General features: G+C 39.1%; 1 protein-coding gene and 1 non-coding gene across 3 annotated transcripts in view; one reads left to right on the forward strand and one right to left on the reverse strand.

Moving 5' to 3' along the window:
* The window catches only part of GKN2 (gastrokine 2), a 92,106-nt gene extending 69,784 nt beyond the window's left edge, over window positions 1-22,322 (forward strand). Inside the window, exons 1-6 of one of the 2 annotated variants that reach the window (XM_017654745.3) lie at window positions 15,601-15,681; window positions 17,616-17,669; window positions 18,127-18,264; window positions 20,133-20,243; window positions 20,912-21,068; window positions 22,107-22,322. In XM_017654745.3, coding sequence (XP_017510234.3) covers window positions 15,670-15,681; window positions 17,616-17,669; window positions 18,127-18,264; window positions 20,133-20,243; window positions 20,912-21,068; window positions 22,107-22,189 — 555 coding nt within the window. In that variant the 5' untranslated portion in view covers window positions 15,601-15,669 and the 3' untranslated portion in view covers window positions 22,190-22,322. Of the gene's footprint in view, window positions 1-15,600; window positions 15,682-17,615; window positions 17,670-18,126; window positions 18,265-20,132; window positions 20,244-20,911; window positions 21,069-22,106 lie in introns of those variants that run through there. The other variant, XM_073212214.1, reaches the window with a different exon arrangement.
* On the reverse strand, window positions 3,872-3,978 carry LOC140844606 (U6 spliceosomal RNA). Its single transcript, XR_012123163.1, has one exon. It is a non-coding gene; the product is annotated as a U6 spliceosomal RNA (small nuclear RNA).
* Window positions 22,323-22,566: the final 244 nt, after the last annotated feature.

Below are 22,566 nucleotides of genomic sequence, written 5' to 3' on the forward strand. Positions count from 1 at the left end.
CTTGTGACATTCTCAAGTGCTTCCTTCTGTGGTAGGAATATACTTCATTGCCTCGGGGGCAGGGGCTACTTCTGCCTGCTCCATGCTCTGGTGCCCTAGGTTTACTGGCCTGCAGCTAAGACTCCAGTTCTGGTGCCCGAGGCTGCCATTCACGGGGCAGGCAGCAGTGGCGTGCTTGCACCAAATATTCCATATGTGCTTGTGGCCAGGAATGATGCATCTAAAAAAATAGCAATAGGAACATGTACAACAATGTTTAAGTAATTATTGCTAGAAAGCTTTGAATGCCAGAAAATCCATGCTTATTACGTAGTTGTTTTTTTTATAGGAGAGAAATGCTTTCCAAATGACAGCGAAGCGGAGGGAGCCCTTTCCTATGGAATCACAGAGCCTTTCCCTTTCGTTATTTCCCTTGGGAGCACTGCCTTCCAACATGTATATAACTTTGCCTTTCTCGTGCCCTTACATGTGTGTCCAACTGCATTCGCCAAGCCTTCTGGATCCCCTCAGAGGCCACCGATGATCTATTATGCTCAGATCGGTTGTTAACCTTGTGTGTTGGTGTGCTGTAAACGGGGTTTGGAAAAATTGCGCTAAAAGAAGGTCTCCTGTGTGATGACATCACTTGTATAAAATACATGAAAGTGGAGATAAAGAGCATACTGATGAATAATTTTATTTTTCATCCTCATAAACAACAATCAAACTGGTTAAGTACATCCATTCAGAAAAGGAGTTGGAGAAAATATGCTCAAAGTGACAGCAACATGTTGCTTTATAATTATCTCACAGGCAACTTGGAAATAATAAAACGTATCCCCTGTTCATTATTCATGTTGAAGCAGTTTAGAGAAGCAGTGTGACAGCGCCCATGCTGAAAGTGTGTTCCTCCCGCCGTAGCACTGAGGCCTGGGAAGGACTGAACTGAACCCTGGAAGGGGAAAATCAGACCCCAGATGGTGAGCACTGAGGTGTGACATCTGTGAGAGTCGACCTGGGGACCCAGCGGCTCCCACACTGACCTGCCTCTGTGGCTTCCCTGGTGGAAGAGGACCAAGTAGAGAATTTGCTCTAAGGCCACTGAACAATGAAGCGTGATTTTGTGAATCACTGAGTTTTCTGCAGGGTGACTGATCTGAATTGGTTTCCTTTTCTAAACCCTAGATTAGAAAACATACACACATGTAATCTTTTCACTTCTGGGTAAACACATCCTCACATGAAGATATTGGCTCCTCAGAGGAGCCTCAGGGAATTGTGAGCTTCCATGTTTATTCACTTATATTCTCCTCCTACCCACACCCCCAAGTCTCCAATTCCCAGAAATGCTTAATAGAGCTTATCCTCTGGGACTTATTCTGGAGTGCACTTTTTCTTCAGAGGTCCCACTGGGTTTAAATAAAGAACCAGCTCCCCTCACCCAGACCAGGGAAGTTTTTTCACTTGCTGCTCAGCAATGGAATAGGAGGCCTACAATCCCTTACTTATTTTCTTATGTTGAAAAATAACCAGTTAACAACAATTCATCAAGCTACTGCTAATTCAATGTCCTAGTTAAGCACAAGGGCAATGAAGATTCAAAGAGGCAAAACGACCAGTGTTCATACTCCAAGATACTGAAATCTAGATGGAGGGCAAGGCTGGCTTTAAGGACATGTGACCAGTGTAGCCACACAGGGCTCAGCTCAGAAGATAGCCCCATACCTGAGTTTAGGGTTTTGCAGCTGCCATCTTGAAATTCTTAATTATTCTGTTTTTGAATTTGTATTTTGTAAGTGAAGCCCGATGGAACAGTGGAGTTTGCACTGGTGGCTTGGAGCCATGACCTATGCATGGTGGTGGCACTTCCTGCCTTTGCCACCTGATACCCACCTTCTCCATCAGATAGCTGTCCATTTCCTCAAACCTCACAATCTTCCTGTTGGTTTGCTGCTTCTTAAGAATTTGTATGGACCAATGTCCCCAATATTAAAAACAAAACAAAACCTAAAACCTTCCCTTAACTCTGCATTCCTCATACAGAGAACTTATATCTCCCCTTCCCTTTATAATCCTTAAAAGAATCACACTGATTTTCTGATTCCATTTGCTCCCCTCCCAGTCACAGCTCACCCACTGTGTTACGGCTTCAGGTCCGACGGGTAACTGGCCTGGCAAAGTGAGCGAGGCAGGGAAGGAGTCTGACCCTGAAGTCTCAGACAAGCTGGTATCTTTTGAGGACTCATATGATTTGACTTCTTTGTACTTTTTTGACACTGATATAGCTTCTTTTTTTTTGAAATTCTCTTCTCCTTTAACTTCCATGATAGCCCTTCTCCCATTTTTATTCCAGCTGCTTCTTCCACCACCTGAACAATTCCTTGCCTCTCTTTTTCAGTCTATCCCTCCAGTATTGGTGCTGGATTATACCTTGGTCTTCCTCTTTATCATCTTTCCCATTCTTTCCACAAGACCTCCTCTATTCTGAACACTATTCTGAACACTTGAGCCACCCCACGTGACAGAAAAACAGACCAAAGCCTTCCAAGCTGCAGACTTCTTCATTTATTTGTTCTTTGGCTTCTTTCATCAGAATTCTGTAGTTTTACAATTGCATATGTTAGATGTATTTAATAATCATGTCTCAAAATCAAATGGACTCCAAACCAAACCATTTTCATTAGTCCCTAAACAGGCTGTTTTTCTATAATTTCTATTTATTTAATGGCCATTTTAAATGACTAGTCAATCAAGGTAAGGCCTCAACACTGATTCCCCACCCTTTCCTCCTCCTTTACACACCAGGTCATCACAGCCTATAAATTCTACTTTTTAAACATTTCTCTTTGAAGATAATCTAATTCTTTTTTTTTCTGATCTTGAAAGTAACTCAAAGGAAGGTGTAAAAAAACATGGAAAATCATCAAAGAAAATAACTGGCACATATTCTATTACTCAGAATAATAACTGTTAACTTTTTAGCAAGTTTCTTTTTAATTTCTTTTCAGACCTTTTTGATCCCTATGTTATGGAGAAGCGTTTTCTCATCTCCAAATATTTTGGGATTTTCCAGTTATCTTTCTGCTATTGATTTCTAATTTAATTCCACTACGGTCTAAAAACATATTCTTCTAAATTGTTAAGGTGTGTTTTATGGCCTAGAATGTAATCTTGTGAATGTTCCGTATGAGCTTGAGAAGAATGTGTGTTCTGCTGTTGCTGAATGAAATATTCTGTGTCCATTAAATCCAATGGATTGATGGTGCTGTTCAATTCAACTGTATCTTTATTGATCTTATGCCTGTTTGATCTATCAACACAGAAAGAGGGATATTGAAGTCTCTAGCTGGAATAGTGGATTTTTCTATTTCTCATTGCTGTTCTATCAGGTTTTGCCTCATGTATTTTGGTACTCTGTTGTTAGGTGCATAATAAAGATTGTTATCTCTTCGAGGAGACTGATCCCTTTATCATGATTTGATGCCACCCTTTAACCCTGATAATTTCCCTTGTTTTGAAGTCTGCTTTGTCTGAAATTAATACAGGTACTACAGCTTTTAAAAAAAATTAGTGTTAGATGGTGTATCTTTCTTCACTTCTTTAGTTTTAACTTTTCTGTGTCTTTATATTTAAAGTGGGTTTCTTGTATGTAACATATAGTTGTGTCTTGTTCTTTGGCTCACCCAAACTTGTTTTTTACATGGTGTATTAGATTATTTAGGTGGTTATTGATATAGTTGGATTCTATCTACTACCATTTTTAACTACTAGTCAATCAAGATAGGCAGGTATGTAACTATTTTATATTTATTGTACTTGTTTTTCATTTCTTTTTTCTTTCCCTCTTTTTTAGAACAGTTTTCTTTAAGACTTATTTTTTTTTTTTTTTTTTTTAAATATGGAACGCTTCACGAATTCGCGTGTCATCCTTGCGCAGGGGCCATGCTAATCTTCTCTGTATCGTTCCAATTCCAGTATATGTGCTGCCGAAGCGAGCACAAGACTTATTTTTTAAGAGTAGTTTTAGATGAATAGCAAAATTGAAGAGAAGGTAGCGAGATTTCTCATACACCCTCTGCCTGTACACAAGCATAGCCTCCCCCATTATCAACATCAACACTGGAGGGGTGAATCCATTATAACTGATGAAACTACACTGATACATCATTATCACCATAGTCCGTAGTTTACATTAATGTTCACGCTTGGTGTTCATTCTGTGATGCTGGATAAATGCATAATGACATATATCTAGCATTAAAGTATCATACAAGGTAGTTTCACTTCTCTAAAAATTTGTGCTCCACCTATTCATCCTTTACTCCTCCAACCCCTGGCAACCATTAATCTTTCTCCCGTCTCCATAGTTTTGCTTTTTCCAGAATGTCATGTAGTTGGAATCATACAGTATGTAACCTATTCAGATTGACTTTTTTTACTTAGTAATATACATTTAAGTTTTCTTAAAGACTTTTCATAGCTTGATAACTCTTTTCTTTTTAGCTCTGAATCTATAGATCAAGTTGGGAAGGACTGACATCTTCACATTACTGAGTCTTTCTATCCATGAACATGAAATACCTTTCCATTTATTTGTTCTTCTTTAGTTTCTTTAATCAGAGCTCTGTAGTTTTCCTTACATAGATTTTATATGTTTTTTGTTAGATTCATATCTAAGTTTATCTCTTATTTTTTTGGTGCTAATGTAAATGATTTTGTGTTTTGTGTTTCAAATTCCATTTGTCCATTAGTGTATGTAGGCGAACAATTGACTCGTGTACTAACCTTGTGTCCTGCAACCTTGCTATAATTGCTTATTAGTTCTAGGAGTTCTTTTGTTGTTTCAGATTTCCTACATAGATGATAGTGTCATGTCATCTGTAAAAAGAGACAGTTTTATTTCTTCCTTCCCAATCAGAATATCTTCTCTTTCTTTTCTTTTTTTTTTTTTTGCCTTAGTTAGAACATCCAGTACAATGTTATTAAAAAGTGGGTGTTAAAAAACAAATATCCCTGTTTGTTCCTAATCTTAGCAGGAAGGCTTTGAGTATCTTACCATTAAGTATGACAGATTTTTTTTTGTCAATATTCTCTGTCTTGAGAAAGTTCCCCTTTATTTCTAGTTTACTGAGAGTTTCTTTTTTTAAAATTGTGAATGGGTGTTGGATTTTGTTGAATGCTTTTTCTGCCTCTATTGATATGATGATGAGATTTTTCTTCTTCAGCCTGTTGGTGTGATGGATTCATTAATTGATTTTTAAATGTTAAAACAGACTTGCATTTCTGGGGTAAAACCCGCTAGATAGTGGTGTGTAATTCTTTTTAAACATTGTTGGATTTTAACTGCTACTATTTTCTTGAGGATTTCTGCATCTGTGTTCATGAAAAGTATTGGTCTGTAGGTTTCTTTTCTTGTAATGTCTTCTTTTGGTATTACAGTAATACTAGCCTCCCAGATTGAGTGAGGAAGCAGTCCCTCTGCTTCTATCTTCTGAAAGTGATTGTAGAGAATTGGTGTAATTTCTTTCTAAATGTTTGATAGAATTCACCAGTGAACACATCTGGGCCTGTTGTTTTCTGTTTTGGAAGGTTATAATTATTGATTCAATTATATAATGAATATAAGCTTATTCAATTTCTACTTATTCTTGAGTGAGTTTTGGTAGACTGTATCTTTCAAGAAATGGGTCCATTTAACTTAGATTATCAAATTTATGAACATAGAATTGTTTGTAGGATCCCTTTTAACATTACTGGGATTTGTAGTGATGCCCCCTCTCTTTCAATTCTGTGTTACTAATTTGTGTCCTCTCTTATTCTTAGCCTGGTTAGAAACTTACTGAGATAAAATTTATAAACAGTAAAGTTTATCCTTATGACTCTATAGTTCTATTAATTTTGACAAATGCATGCAGTCATGAAAACACTAATGAAATCAACACAGAACATTGCCATCACTCCCAAAAGTCTCCTTGTGCCCCTCTACAGGAAACCCTACTCCACATCCCCAGCCCCTGACAACCACTCATGCTTCCTATCCTCTTAGTTTCTTTCTTTCCAAAATGTCATATAAATGGAATCATACAGTAGGTAGTCTTGACTCTGGCTGCTTTCACTCAGTGTAATGCACTTGAGGTTCATCTGTGTGATGTATCAGTGGGAGGGTCCTTCCTTATTGCTATGTATTATTTCATTATATAAATATACCACAGCTTATCCATTCAATCTATCCAAGCCATTTGGTTTGCTTCCTGCTTTAGGTGATTACAAATAAAGCCACTTTAAATATTCATGTACAGGTTCTAATGTGCATATGTATTTTCACTTCCCTTGGGTAAATACCAAGGAGTAGGATTTCTGGGTCATATGATAATTACATTTAACTTTATGAGAACTTGCCAAATTGTTTTCCATAGTGGTTGAGCATCTTGCTTTCCTGCCAACAATATCTGATTGTCCTAGTTGTTCCATATGTTTGACAATACTTGGAATTTCCAGTTTACTTGCTTGTTTGTTATTTGTATCCATTTTAATAGGTGTGTATTGGTGTTAATTTGCATTTCCCTAGTTACCATGAGTCTGAGCACTGTTTACCATCTGAATATCTTTTCAAATCTTTCTCTTATTTTAAAAATTGAAACGTATGTTTTCTTCTTATTGAATCTGAAAGTTGTTTATGTGTCCTGGATAGAAGTTCTTTATCAAAAAAATTTTTTTGCAAATATTATCACCCAGTCTGTGACTTTTATTTTCATGTTCTTAACAGTGTCTTTAGAACACCAGAAGTTTTTCACTTTTCTGAAGTCCAATTTATTAATGTTTCTTTTCTGAATTATTTTTTAATTTATTTTTTATTTACGTTTACTAGGCTCTCCCCTACCCCAAGTCCCCCCCACAAACCCCATTACAGTCACTGTCCATCAGCATAGTAAGATGTTGTAGAATCACTACTTGTCTTCTCTGTGTTGCAAAGCCCTCCCCTTTCCCTCACCCCCCACATTATATATGCTAATCATAATACCCCCTTTCTTCTTCCCTGCCCTTATCCCTCTCTACCCTCCCATTCTCCCCAGTCCCTTTCCCTTTGATAACTGTTAGTCCATTCTTGGGTTCTGTGATTCTGCTGCTGTTTTGTTCCTTCAGTTTTTCTTTTGTTCTTATACTCCACATATGAGTGAAATCATTTGGTACTCGTCTTTCTCCACCTGGCTTATTTCACTGAGCATAATACCCTCTAGCTCCATCCATGTTGTTGTAAATGGTAAGATTTGTTTTTTTCTTATGGCTGAATAATATTCCATTGTGTATATGTACCACATCTTCTTTATCCATTCATCTACTGATGGACATTTAGGTTGCTTCCATATCTTGGCTATTGTAAATAGTGCTGCGATAAACATAGGGGTGCATCTGTCTTTTTCAAACTGGAGTGCTGCATTCTTAGGGTAAATTCCTAGAAGTGGAATTCCTGGGTCAAATGGTATTTCTATTTTGAGAATTTTGAGGAACCTCCATACTGCTTTCCACAATGGTTGAACTAATTTACATTCCCACCAGCCGTGTAGGAGGGTTCCCCTTTCTCCGCAACCTCGACAATTTTTTGTCTTTTGGATGGTGGCCATCCTTACTGGTGTGAGGTGATATCTCATTGTGGTTTTAATTTGCATTTCTCTGATAACTAGTGATGGAGCATCTTTTCATGTGTCTGTTGGCCATCTGAATTTCTTCTTTGGAGAACTGTCTGTTCAACTCCTCTGCCCATTTTTTAATTGGATTATTTGCTTTTTGTTTGTTGAGGAGCGTGAGCTCTTTATATATTTTGGATGTCAAGCCTTTATCGGATCTGTCATTTATGAAAATATTCTCCCATACTGTAGGGTACCTTTTTGATCTATTGATGGTGTCCTTTTCTGTAAAGAAGCTTTTCAGCTTCATATAGTCCCACTTGTTCATTTTTGCTTTTGTTTTCCTTGCCCGGGGAGATATATTCATGAAGAAGTCACTAATGTTCACATCCAAGAGATTTTTGCCCATGTTTTTTTCTAAGAGTTTTATGGTTTCATGACTTACATTCAGGTCTTTGATCCATTTTGAATTTACTTTTGTGTATGGGGTTAGACTGTGATCCAGTTTCATTCTCTAACATGTAGCTGTCCAGTTTTGCCAGCACCATCTGTTGAAGAGACTGTCATTTCCCCATTGTATGTCCATGGCTCCTTTATCGAATATTAATTGACCATATATGTTTGGGTTAATGTCTGGAGTCTCTAATCTGTTCCACTGGTCTGTGGCTCTGTTCTTGTGCCAGTACCAAATTTTCTTGATTACTATGGCTTTGTAGTAGAGCTTGAAGTTGGGGAGTGAGATCCCCACCACTTTATTCTTCTTTCTCAGGATTGCTTTGGCTATTCGGGGTCTTTGGTGTTTCCATATGAATTTTTGAACTATTTGTTCCAGTTTGTTGAAGAATGTTTTTGGTAATTTGATAGGGATTGCATCAAATCTGTATATTGCTTTGGGCAGGATGGCCATTTCGACGATATTAATTCTTCCTAGCCAAGAGCATGGGATTAGTTTCCATTTGTTAGTGTCCTCTTTAATTTCTCTTAAGAGCGTCTTATAGTTTTCAGGGTATAGGTGTTTCACTTGTTTGGTTAGGTTTATTCTTAGGTATTTTATTCTTTTTGATGCAATTGTGAATGGAATTGTTTTCCTGATTTCTCTTTCTATTGGCTCATTGTTAGTGTATAGGAAAATGTTAATTTTGTGTCCTGCAACTTTGCTGTATTCCAATATCAGTTCTAGTAGTTTTGGAGTGGAGTCTTTAGGGTTTTTTTATGTACAATATCATGTCATCTGCAAATAGTGACAGTTTAACTTCTTCTTTACCAATATGGATTCCTTGTATTTCTTTGTTTTGTCTAATTGCCATGGCTAGGACCTCCAGTACTATGTTAAATAACAGTGGGGAGAGTGGGCATCCCTGTCTTATTCCCGGTCTCAGAGGAAAAGCTTTCAGCTTCTCACTGTTAAGTATGATGTTGGCTGTGGGTTTATCATATATGACCTTTATTATGTTGAGGTACTTGCCCTCTATACCCATTTTGCTGAGAGTTTTTATCATGAATGGATGTTGAATTTTGTCGAATGCTTTTTCAGCATCTACGGAGATGATCATGTGGTTTTTGTCCTTCTTTTTGTTGATGTGGTGGATGATGTTGATGAATTTTCGAATGTTGTACCATCCTTGCATCCCTGGGATGAATCCCACTTGGTCATGGTGTATGATCCTTTTGATGTATTTTTGAATTCGGTTTGCTAATATTTTGTTGAGTATTTTTGCATCTAAGTTCATCAGGGATATTGGTCTGTAATTTTCTTTTTTGGTGGGGTCTTTGCCTGGTTTTGGTATTAGGGTGATGTTGGCTTCATAGAATGAGTTTGGGAGTATTCCCTCCTCTTTTATTTTTTGGAAAACTTGAAGGAGAATGTGTATTATATCTTCTCTGTATGTCTGATAAAATTCCAAGGTAAATCCATCTGGCACAGGGGTTTTGTTCTTGGGTAGTTTTTTGATTACTGCTTCAATTTCTTTGCTGGTAATTGGTTTGTTTAGATTTTATGTTTCTTCCTTGGTGAGTCTTGGAAGGTTGTATTTTTCTAGGAAGTTGTCCATTTCTTCTAGGTTTTCCAGCTTGTTAGCATATAGGTTTTCATAGTAGTCTCTAATAATTCTTTGTATTTCTGTTGGGTCCGTCGTGATGTTTCTTTTTTCATTTGTGTTGATGTGTGTTGATTCTCTTTTACTCTCAATAAGTCTGGCTGGAGGCTTATCTATTTTATTTATTTTCTCAAAGAACCAGCTCTTGGTATCATTGATTTTTTCTATTGTTTTATTCTTCTCAATTTTATTTATTTCTTCTCTGATCTTAATTATGTCCCTCCTTCTGCTGACTTTAGGCCTCATTTGTTATTCTTCTTCCAATTTTGATAACTGTGACATTAGACTATTTATTTGGGATTTTTCTTCCTTCTTTAAATATGCCTGGATTGCTATATACTTTCCTCTTAAGACTGCTTTCGCTGCATCCCACAGAAGTTGGGGCTTTGTGTTGTTGTTATTTATTGCCATATATTGCTGGATCTCCATTTTAATTTGGTCATTGATCCATTGACTATTTAGAAGCGTGTTGTTAAGCCTCCATGTGTTTGTGGGCCTTTTTGCTTTCTTGGTACAATTTATTTCTAGTTTTATACCTTTGTGGTCTGAAAAGTTGGTTGGTAGGATTTCAATCTTTTTGACTTTACTGAGGCTCTTTTTGTGGCCTAGTATGTGGTCTATTCTGGAGAATGTTCCATGTCCACTTGAGAAGAATGTGTATCCTGTTGCTTTTGGGTGTAGAGTTCTATAGATGTCAATTAGGTCCATCTGTTCTAGTGTATTGTTCAGTGCCTCTGTGTCCTTACTTATTTTCTGTCTGGTAGATCTGTCCTTTGGAGTGAATGGTGTGTTGAAGTCTCCTAAAATGAATGCATTGCAGTCTATTTCCACCTTTAGTTCTGTTAGTATTTGTTTCACATATGCTGGTGCTCCTGTGTTGGGTGCATATATATTTCTAATGGTTATATCCTCTTGTTGGACTGAGCCCTTTATCATTATGTAGTGTCCTTCTTTATCTCTTGTTACTTTCTTTGTTTTGAAGTCTATTTTGTCTGATACTAGTACTGCAACACCTGCTTTTTTCTCCCTATTGTTTGCATGAAATATCTTTTTCCATCCCTTGACTTTTAGTCTGTGCATGTCTTTGAGTTTGAGGTGAGTCTCTTGTAAGCAGCATATAGATGGGTCTTATTTTTTATCCATTCAGTGACTCTATGTCTTTTGATTGGTGCATTCATTCCATTTACATTTAAGGTGATTATCGATAGGCATGTACTTATTGCCATTTCAGGCTTTAGATTCGTGGTTACCAAAGGTTCCAGGTTACTTTCCTTACTATCTAAGAGTCTAACTTAACTCACTTAGTATGCTGTTACAAACACAATCTACAGGTTCTTTTCTATTTCTCCTCCTTTTTTTCCCTTCTTCATTCTTTATATATCGGGTATCAGATTCTATACTTTTTCTCTATCCCTTGATTGGCTTTGGGGATAGTCAATTTAATTTTGCATTTGCCTTGCAATCAGCTGCTCCACCCTCCCTACCATGATTTTTCTACCTCTGGTGACAGCTATCCAACCCTAGGAACACTTCCATGTATAGCCGTCCCTCCAAAATAGGCTGTAGAGATGGTTTGTGGGTGGTAAACTCTCTCAGCTTTTGCTTATCTGGAAATTGTTTAATCCCCCCTTCAAATTTAAATGATAATCTCGCCAGATAAAGTAGTCTTGGTTCCAGGCCCTTCTGCTTCATGGCATTAAATACATCATGCCACTCCCTTCTGGCCTGTAAGGTTTCTGCTGAGAAGTCTGTTGTTAGTCTGATGGGCTTTCCTTTATATGTGATCTTATTTCTGCCTCTGGCTGCTTTTAACAGTCTGTCCTTATCCTTGATCTTTCCCATTTTAATTACTGTGTCTTGCTGTTGTCTTCCTTGGGTCCCTTGTGTAGGGGGATCTGTAGATCTCCATGGCCTGAGAGACTATGTCCTTCCCCAGATTGGGGAAGTTTTCAGCAACTACCTCCTCAAAGACACTTTCTATCCCTTTTTCTCTCTCTTCTTCTTCTGGTATCCCTATAATGCGAATATTATTTCACTTGGATTGGTCACACAGTTCTCTCAATATTTTTTCATTTTTAGAGATCCTTTTTTCTCTCTGTGCCTCAGCTTCTTAGTATTCCTCTTCTCTAGTTTCTATTTCATTTATTGTCTCCTCCACCGTATCCAACCTGCGTTTAATACCCTCCATCGTGTTCTTTAATGATTGGATCTCTGACCTGAATTCATTCCTGAGTTCTTGGATGTCTTTCTGTACCTCCATTAGGATATTGATTATTTTTATTTTGAACTCCCTTTCAGGAAGAGTCACGAGGTCCATATCATTTAAATCTTTCTTGGGAGTTGTATTAGTAATTTTACTCTGGACAAGGTTCCTTTGGTGGTTCATGTTTGTATATGGCGCCCTCTAGTGTCAAGAAGCTCTATTCTGGAGCTGCTGAACCCGTGAAGCAATGTCAAGGGGCACAGGGGAGCGGTACTTGGGGTAGGAAAGAGCTGTTCCCCGCCTCCTGGCTCCTGTGCCTGTCTCCAGTGGGCCGGGCACACAGGTATAAGTTTTTGTCCCAGGGCAGCCAGATATGGATCCCTGTTTTCACCAAGCAGCCGGAATCCCAGTCTCCCCAGGAATTTTGCCTGTATTGACTTTCTAACCCAGTAGTCATGCGAGTCTCATGAAAGCACCATGAAATGTAGGTTTGTGCTCCCAGAGCAGATCTCAGGAGTTAGGTATTCAGCAGTCCCAAGCCTTCCACTTCCTCCCTGCTCTGTTTCTCTTCCTCCCGCTGGTGAGCTGGGGTGGGGGAAGGGCTTGGGTACCACGGAGCCACAGCTCTGGTATGTTACCCTGCTCTGTGAGGTCTGCTCTTTTCTCCAGGTGTGTGCAGTCTGACGCATCCTCTTTCCTGTTGCTCTCTCAGGATTAGTTGCACCAATTAAATTTTCTAATTGTATCCAGTTTTAGGAGGAAGCCTCTGTCTCTCCTCTCACGCCACCATCTTTCTTTTATGAACTTTTAAGTAGGATGCTATAGCTGAAATTTTTTTATAGGTGAACTTTATAAGGATGAAGAAATTCCTTTTTATTCCTAGTTTGCTAGTAGTTGTTACCATGAGTATATGTTGAATTTTGCCAAAAGTTTTTCTGTCAAGATTATCATATGGCTTTTTATTTTTGTACTTAATATGTTGAATGATATTGATCAATTTTCAAATGTTAAATGAATCTTGAATTCCCAGGAAAATCTTTACCTGGTCATGATGAATTATTTTTATATACTGCTGTATTCAACTACTGATAAATTTTAACCCATTTTAACTCTAACTTTTTAAATTATGACACCTAAATCCTCTATTTCTGCAATCTGTTTCTCTCATGTATGCATGTATGTACACAGTTTACTTCTGCAACTCTTTTTAATTTTTACATTTACCTCTGGATATACTATATCTGGCTCAATCTGTCTAAAATAAAGGTTGTTGGATTCTTTCACCCAAAGCATTTATTGTTATATTTATCCCTTCTAATAGGTGTGTATTGGTGTTAATTTGCATTAATCCAAAGCATCTGTGTTTACGAGGGATATTGGTCTGCAGTTTCTTTTCTCATAATATCTATGTTGATTTTTGTTATCAGGGTATGAGCTGGGAAGTGTTCTCTCCTTTTTTCTGGTAGAATTTGTGTATAGTTGATATTATTTCTTCCTTAAATATTTGGTAGACTTTGTCTGTTGGACCTGGAATTTTCTTTGTGGGAAAGTTTTTAATCACACATTCAATTTCTTTCATTAATATAGCCATTCAAGGTATTTACTTTTTCTTGAGTGAAATTTGGCAGTTTGTGTTTTTCAAGATTTTGTCTCTTTCACTTAGATTGTCTAAATTTCAGACATAAAGTTGTCTGTGATATTTCCTTATTGTCCTTTTAATGGCCTGAGGCATAGTCCTAATTTGTCACTAACTGTACATATGACTTTGGCCAAATTTATGAACGTGTTTGAGTCTGTTTTCTCTTGAGGGGTTTGGGCAGGACTTGAAACAACTCTTTCAATCAGAACCACCCAGAGGAGGTTCAGAGCCCACATGACGCTTCTCACACCTGTTGCATCAGTGTCCAGGATGTGGGTACAGCCACCATGAGGCCATTTCCATGAGGCCCTCCACAGTGATTTCACCCCCTCGGGGCACAGAATAAAATGAATTTCATTTATGACAACTTTTACAAATACAATGTCACATTCTCTCTATTTAAATGTGTTCACCCTTGAACTGTAGGTAGGCCTGACCATTTCCAAGTCTACCTTTTGGTCAATAAACATTCTAGAAGTAGAAGTTGCCTTGAAAATGTCCCCATCTCAGTATGGCAAGAAGTTACACTTCCCCAACAACTAATGAGAGAGGCTGTATAGTACCTGTAAAGAGTGTGGACTCTGGAGTCAGACTGGGCTGAAATCCCTTCCTGCCCTTAGAAGCTGTGTAACACTGAGGAGTTACTTTACTTCCTGGCACCTTAGTTTTCCTATCTGGAAAATGGGACATGATAGAGGGCAACTTACAGAGTTGTTATGAGGATCAAATGAATCAATATATGCTTAGAAAGTGCTAGAACTTATTAAATACTCCAAAATGTTAACTGTTATTATTATTAGCTCTACAGACTCAGAACTCCCAGAGGCAGGGGGCAGGGAAAGGGGCAAAGGAGAAGGTAGGGTATGACACCTCCATTTGCCCTCATGTCTATAGGTGGGGGAGCTGGCTTGTTTTTTGGGGTCTTTGGAGCCAGATATGGGAGAAAAGTGCAGATGTATTACCAAACTATAATCCTAACTGCTGTGGTCTCAGAGAGATTTAATAAGGCAGTACATTTTACATTCACCCCTTGCTGATTAGCCACGGTAGGGGAATTCCAGTGTATTAGGTAACTCCCAAATTGCCCAGATGTCTGCTTTTTTTAAGTCCCGTTTTTTTAAAGCTGCTAATTAGGAAGTCATTCCAGCTGTAGTGTATATATATATATATATAGTTATTTATATACATATAAATGTATATATGCATACATACATATGTAGTCATTTATATTATTTCTTTGCTTCTGTAGTGAATCTCAATGTTTAACAATTTTGCAATTTATAGATACTGCTTGTCTTTTTATTTCCCCATCTTCTGAGTTCATGATCCCCTCCTAACACTAGCTAGCCATTTCTGATCATGGCATTATAAAAATTACATGAATTAAACTTTATCCTATTTTTTTTTAATATGAAAATTTCTCCATGCACCTCAAATTAGTCAAAGATATGTCACACATAGTTTTCAGACTCTGGGGCATGGCTTAATGTAAATCCTTGACTAATGCTTGTAATTGGACAGAATCTTCCCTGAGTCTTGTTCATTGTGAATCTCTGGAAATTGGCACCAATTCTAAAGGGGAAGAGATATAAAATAATAAGGTTGCTCATTTTCAAAGCAGTTCCCCCAGCAACTGTCCTCACCTCTAGTCTCACATCTTTTCCTTGAGTGGAAGCAGTCAACATCCAGGGCAGTGATGAAAACACATTGAGTGGGGGCCCGACTCAAATCTTAAGGGAGAATTTTACCATCAGGGAGAAGTATTAGGAATATGTCCTACCATGTCAATGAGATATTTGTGTAGAACAAGAATCCGGCAATATTTTTAAAGGGTGGCACTTGAAACCTCAACTGCAACATAGAGCAGATAAGCAGGGAATATTTACATAGTGACCAAGTAGTGAATTTTCATTATTAACTAATGAACTTCATTGATGCAGGTTATGTGCTTGTGTCTCAATCCCGATAAAAGAGTTTGCTAGGGTGTGTCAGAGATATGGACATGGCCTTTTTCAAAGTGATTGTTCTGGAAAGAGATTTCCACACCTTCAAGTTAACTGACTATAAAGGGTAGAAGTTGCACCAGGCAGCCTCACTTGCTCCAGCACCTTCTTCCCTTCAGGCAAAATGAAAATCCTTGTGAGTATGTGTTTATGCTTCTTTATTCTCTTGCAATGTCTGCTTGCAGAGAATGTTCATATCCAATATGCCTTCGGTTCCAGAGGTCTTTGGCAAACTGTTCATGTGCTAGGTTTCTGTGATTCAATTAAATATGGTCTTTGGAAGGAAAAGTGTTGAATATTAAGTCAGATATTTATTTGTTTACTGTCTATTTTTTGAGATGTTTATTAAAATATACAAGGAAATGATTCTGGAAATATCTAGAGAGTTTGAATTTAGAGGATTTTTAATAATGATTCGTTATTATGAGCTTTGAAGGGAATGTAGGCATTTTAGGACAGCAGCATTTACCATCTAAAAGAGAAGTGGTAATTTAAAACTAATAATATCAACAATAATAATAATAAAATAGCAAATGCCATTTCCCATATCAGGCCCTGTGCTATACATTTCACATGAAAGAGATCATCTTTTCACCTCAACAGCCCTAAGAGCTGAGTAGGAACCCCATTCGGCACAGGAGACTCAGGCCCAGAGTAATGTGATTTTCCCAAGCCAGTAGATGTGGGATATAGGCCTAAAATTTAGCCATCTTAGGCCCCACTTACAGGACCGATCATGGCAAAGCATTCCTACCCTGCCCTCCCTTCCTCCTCCTCCAGCTGACCGTCTGCATAGTTCCACATGGCAGTGCTCCAGGAGCAGTGGGCTATGTTCTGATCCTGAATGGAACTCCTTCCCCCCCCATCTCTATCCCTTATTCTCCTGTAGCTGCAGAGGGAGAAGGCACTACAATAAGTACCTCCCCATCAGGCATCAGCTTGAAGACTTCCCTCTCCCAGGGGTCTCTTGATTTCCCAAGTGGAGACCCAACCTTGAAACACAAACCAGTAACTGTGCTGAATGAGTCACAGAATTAGGTGGGTGGTTACTTGGGGGCAGGGGACACTTCCTGTGCTCTAATTGTATCACTAAGGTGGTTAGCACCGCCCCCCCCAACATGTTCAAAGGCTGTATTAAACCCATTAAATAGAATACACAGGTGTGTCAGAGGGACTAGATCTGGCCTAGAGTCAGAGAAGATGCGTCCCTATGTCCCTGTGCAAATAGGCATGTTGTGCATCTGCATGCAGGCCTCTGTTAGACACTCCACACCTGCTCACCAGGAGAGAAACGTTGTGGGCAAGGTGCAAGGGAGGAAGAAGAGTCCCACTGCCACTTCTGGAAAACATCCGCCTCCCTGCAGAGGCCTGCACCCGCTGTTTTCAGTGCTACTGTAGTATGCTGGGATGTTCAAAAGAGGAAGCACGAAACCTGGACCGGCATGTTGGACAGGACTGTGTAACTGCAGCCAGCTGTCAGCGCTGCCTCAGTGTCAGCCTCATGCCTTCACTAAGGAGAATATGGGGGTTCCTTGATGCCAGTCTCAAAAGCTAATCATCCTACTTTCATAATTTCCATTGGGAACCCATTGTTTCTCTACCACCCGTGAGTCCATTTTAAATCTGTTTTACACTCTCAGTCTCATGGAATTAATTTTCTTTTTTTAAACCAGAGGACACAACTTGGCCCCTGTAATCCAAACCCGGTGTGAATCACGCTAGGGGTTTCCCATAGTCAAATGAATCCTTCCTCACTGCTCAGCAGCCCCAAGTTTTCCCTGGCACCAGAACACATGCTCTTTAGAAGGTAATGAGGTTGGGAAGGTTTGGGAACTGGGTAACAGATGTAGAACCCTGTGCCTGACAAATAGCGTAAACTCAGTAAATGCCTGGTGAATGAATGGCTGTGTTTCACATCCTGGAAACTAAGTGTCGACCATCCATGACTACTCGTCAGTGTCTCTCGGTGTTTATCTGAGATATTTGTGCTTGTCCTGTCTAGTGTCCCCTTGTGTCCCCATCCTCAGTGACCACCCTATAGAGAGTGGATGTGACTGGTCTGTTTTTCAGGTGGCATTTCTGGTGGTGGTGGCCATTTCTGGGATACAATCTCATGGATATGAGGTGAGCTGGTTCACTACAGACTTCATATCTTGGAGAGGATATGAAGATATATTGGGAGAGGAAGAGGAAGACACAAGACAATTTGAAGTGGCGTAGAGAATCCACATGCCCTATTTGGGATGGAATCCTAGAAATAACCCAACAACAAAAAAAATGAGGTTGCTTATTTCTTTTCAACTGCAATAACTTAAAAAATGTAACCCATCACACTTTAGATGCAGTCAATCTAATTTTTCCTGTGATGTCATTACTTCTCGCACATGTCAGATAGTAAACTATGGGCAAGAGTTTTACTCTCTTATTTTAGCATAGGCTTTTTGTTTGGCATGCCAGTGGAGAGGTTTCAGGCTTCAAACCCTTGTTCATAGTAAGTTGAGGGCTTTATTTTGCTGGGAGGGTTGCCTTTCAAATGCCTATGATTTATGGAAAAACAATTATGTCTTTGTCATCAATCTAGGTTTTTAACATCATCAGCCCAGTCAAGAAAGGTGCCAGTCTTCAGGAGACAATGACAATTGATAATGAAAAAAATACCGCCATCATTAACATTCATTCAGGATCATGCTCCTCCACCACAATTTTTGACTATAAACATGTAAGTAGCAGGATAGCTTAAAGATTTTTCAAGACTGGGTTTCTAATGGGTGGAGGGTCAGCCATTTGTTATGCATTTGAATTCCAAGATCTTTCCTTGCAATTCTTTCAGAATGTCTTTCCTTCTGCTTTTCTCTTTCAATAATCAATGAAAACACAAGCATAGAAAATCATTTCTAGGGAAAAAGTGTGATGGGAAATACACAAACACATGCTTGACCTTTCCAGTTGGAAATTGGAAGTAGGCAAATACTGTTTCACCACAGGCTCAGAGAGGACCTGAAAAAGGGACCAAAGTCCAAACAACACCTGGCACATAGACTCTCCCAACTATGTGTCAAATGAATAAATAAATGAATTAGGGCTTCAATACAAAAATTACGCAGAAAACAAATCATGAAACAAACAATCACAAAATAGCAGGAGTGCAGAACAACTATACACATTGGACTATGTAAATAGCATATGCAATAAATCATACTTCTGTAAGAACCAACATACTTTAACTAAAAACACCAAACTATTTCCAAGTTTCATTTACTGGTATTAACAAGATGTCTCAGAAACCTGCTCAGAAAACTTAGTTCTGTCCTTTGTCCCTTTATTAATCTGTTTGCTTTCCATTTATTCTCCTTGATTACAAGTCTGCTTTTACCTGGGCAGAGCCATGCACTGTGGATATGAACAGATTGTAGGCCATCTCACCGGGCATTGGAACATGCTTTATTTTTCCTTTCCTTAAAGAAACCTCCTTACATGCCCCTTCCTGATTGGTATTGGGCATTCATGACACCTTTCAAAGCACAGAGCTTTGGAATATACAGTTTAAAAGAAGTTGCACTGACATTGCTTTTTTTTAAAGCAGATGTCAGGGAAATCCCACAAATGTCTTTAAAAAAATAGAGCGGTTAGGACTTGGTTTAAGCCTCTTCCGTTATCCTCAAGGTTTGCCTCAGTCTATTTTTGAATTTTAGGAACTGGCAACTTGTGAGATCTGAGTAACAGGAACTAGAAGGGTCTATACTGTATCCAAACTTATAGGCTGTATAATTATTTGGAACTCTGTAGAGAGTTCTGCTCTTTATGAATATTACATGACCTTTGTTTCCTTCTGGCTGCAAGGTCCTCACCCTCCAGTGCTCTTCCAATTCCAGTTTCCCCGGCTCATCCACATCCAGCCAGCTTGAGCCTGGGACAGAGAAAGGATGGAGAGAGGATAGAAGGAGGAGCAAATAGATGGAACATGCGTGTGTGTGTGTCGGGAGGTGTGGAGGTGGTGAGGGTGGGTGTGGGCATGTTAAGGAGAGTCTCCAAAGCTGTACAGTCCAGTAGAACTTCCTGCAATGGGGGAAATGCATGTTCTAGATCTACATTTCTCAATACGGAGGTGACTTGCCACTTGTGAATATTGAGCACTTGAAATGTGTGGCAGATAGAGGAAGTACTTTTAAATTTTATTTTGTTTGCTTTTATATGTAAGTAGCCACAGGTGGCTAGTAACTAACACATCCACAGTGCATTTGGAAAGTGCAGTTCTAAAGAATATTTTTTGTACTCTAAACTGAGGAAGAGGCAGAACAAATCAATAGAAAGAGCCAGAGTGGCTTCTTCGCCACCTTTCAAACTCCAAGCTACAGATCCTGGTCCCAAAACATTAAAAGTGGGGTACAAATCACGGGCCTGCATAATTTCAGAGATGGAAATGACAAGTGAAAAAGTAAACACACTCTGTAAAAGAAGGCGGTGGGTGGACTGGCCTGCAGAGCGGAAGGCAGTCACGTGCACTCCCCATGCCTGCCCCGGCTCACCTCACCGGGCTCAGAACCCAGGGAGCTGGGAGGGACAGTCACTGTGCTCTTGCCGCCTCAGGGCTACATCGCATCCAGGGTGCTGTCCCGAGGAGCCTGCTTCGTCCTGAAGATGGACCATAAAGCCATCCCTGCTCTGGGCCAACTCCAGCGGTACATCTATGAGAAGCAGGTCATTCTCGGGGACCCTTAAATATTGCCTGTTCTTGAACCAGGGAATACTGGTGGTGCCTATAGTGAAATGAAGAGGGTAAGGGAAGAGACCTAATATTATACTTTACTGGAGATATGGTGCTCTCCACTTTATAAAGTGTTCTCAGGTTTACTGTTTTTGAGGGCAGGAGTGTATCTCTTAGCTTGATTTCCACTATATGGTCTCCAATGCAAGAACTTATAATAAATTCCACTGTCTTTGTAGAAAGGACTGAACAGCCTCTCTACTCAGAGCAGGGCTCTACCAAATAATAATTGACAGAAAAATGAGTGAACTTATAATATCCAATGACACAAAGGTGCAAAGAAATAATACATTATATAGAGAATAAACAAACACAGCATGAGATTAGGAACCTGGGGTTTAATCCTCCCTCTTTACCTTTCTGTCTGTGCCTCCTTTGGCATGAGATTCACCCTCTTTGGGTTTCATTGTCACCAGCAGCGAAACAATATTGGTAATAATGAGGTTTCTCTGTGGACCAAGTGGTCAGAAAGAGATGATGTCTTGAGATTCCTGACCTGTTCCTGTTTAATAATCTGAAAGAGGAAAAAGCCAGCATTTAGAATGTTACTCCAGATTATGTGACTTCTTTTACCTTATCGCATTCTATTTTACTAATCCAGGCTCTGAAAAAAATGTTCTCTGACAAATACGTCTGGGCCAAGTACAACCCACTAGCGTCTCTGGTCACAGAAGTGAACTGGTTCCTGTTTGGGTCACCCATCAGGGAGCTCTGCAATAATGTCCCCTTGTACAAGGGAGAGGTTGTTGAAAAGACAAGTGAGTACCAATAAGTCATTCCTTCACCAAATATTTTTCAATTGGCTGGGTACTCTGTAAGGTGTATAAAATACAAGTAAATGTGAAACATGACTCCATTTGGCTTACTTTGGGAATTAAACAGCTACCATGTGTGAAATTGTGCTAAAATGTTAAGAAGATACAGAAATAAATAAAACTCTGTCCCTAGGGAACACATAGTCTGATGGAGAATCTGACAACACAGAGGATGGAATAAGAAAAGGTTCCCCGGCTACCAAGGAAAAACTATTAGATTCTCTAATGTCCAGCATGGTGACTATCGTTAATGATACTGTAATGTATCCTTGAAAGTTGCTGAGAGTAGATATTGAGCATTCTCACCACACACACTTGCAAAAGAATTACCTATGTTAAGTATGTGAGGTGCTGGATATAACTATCTTGATCTTGGTAATCATTCTACAACCATATATGTATGTGCAAACATATTATGTCAATTATTCCTCAACAGTTAAAAATGTAAATATTCTCAGGATCTGGGATAGAAATAGTCCAAGAGAAGCCCTGATTCATCCAGGTCACATGTGTCACTGCAGCCATTGCCAGTAACTTTACACAAAGTTTCTAAAGACGGCAGAGAGGCCAGGTCATAGATAATGAATGCAACAGAACAAACTCCCCAGTGGCATGGAAGTTGCCTAAAGAAGAAAATAATTAGCTTTTATAAAATTTCTACCACCCAGAAAAACATTTGATTAGGATATTTTTCTTTTAGTCAGGTCATTAGGACTTACAAGTGGAGACACACAGGCATGCCTCACCGCAGAATGTTGTAGCATCAATAGGATTGAGCCAGAGGGTACTTCCAGGAATTGTCAGTCTTATTTAAGTTAATGTATTATGATCCTTTGCCATGCAAGTATACATTAATTTTGAAATTACATGAAATTGCATGTACAACTCCTGGTTGAGACATTTACAAAAAGACATTGATTTGCTGTATTCTAATAATATGTTTTTTAATGCTCTTTCTTTTAAAAATTTCCCCCATTTCAGGAATTATCGGCGTTTCAGGCTGTGCAAAGACTGGTCTCCTGGGCGTCTTTGGAATTTCTGTATGTGCAGACATTCAAGTTTAGGCACCAGCCCACTGGTTTCATCTTTTCAAATAAGGACACCTGGTTTCCACCCAGCCGCCAAATTTAATTCTTTTCCAATGCTCCAACTCATTTTGACATGCAGTGATAAAACATAAATACTATATTTACAGTTCTCTGGTGTTTGCTTTTTTTGTAAACAGCCAAGGGAAGCCAAAAACGTTTATGTCAATATACAGAAGGAAAGAAACTGCCAGGATTTCAAGTCAAGTGCATAAGGTGTGAAACTTCCCAGATAATATAGCTGAGTCACATACAGGCTGGTCAGCTGGGCACAAGTCTCTCTCTGGACCTGCCCTCTAAACCAGCTGACCATCTGTCAGTCAAAACACCTGGGCAGCCTGGGTGGAGCAAGAGCG

The sequence above is a fragment of the Manis javanica genome, chromosome 1 (genome assembly GCF_040802235.1).
Source record: "Manis javanica isolate MJ-LG chromosome 1, MJ_LKY, whole genome shotgun sequence".
NCBI lineage: Eukaryota > Metazoa > Chordata > Mammalia > Pholidota > Manidae > Manis > Manis javanica.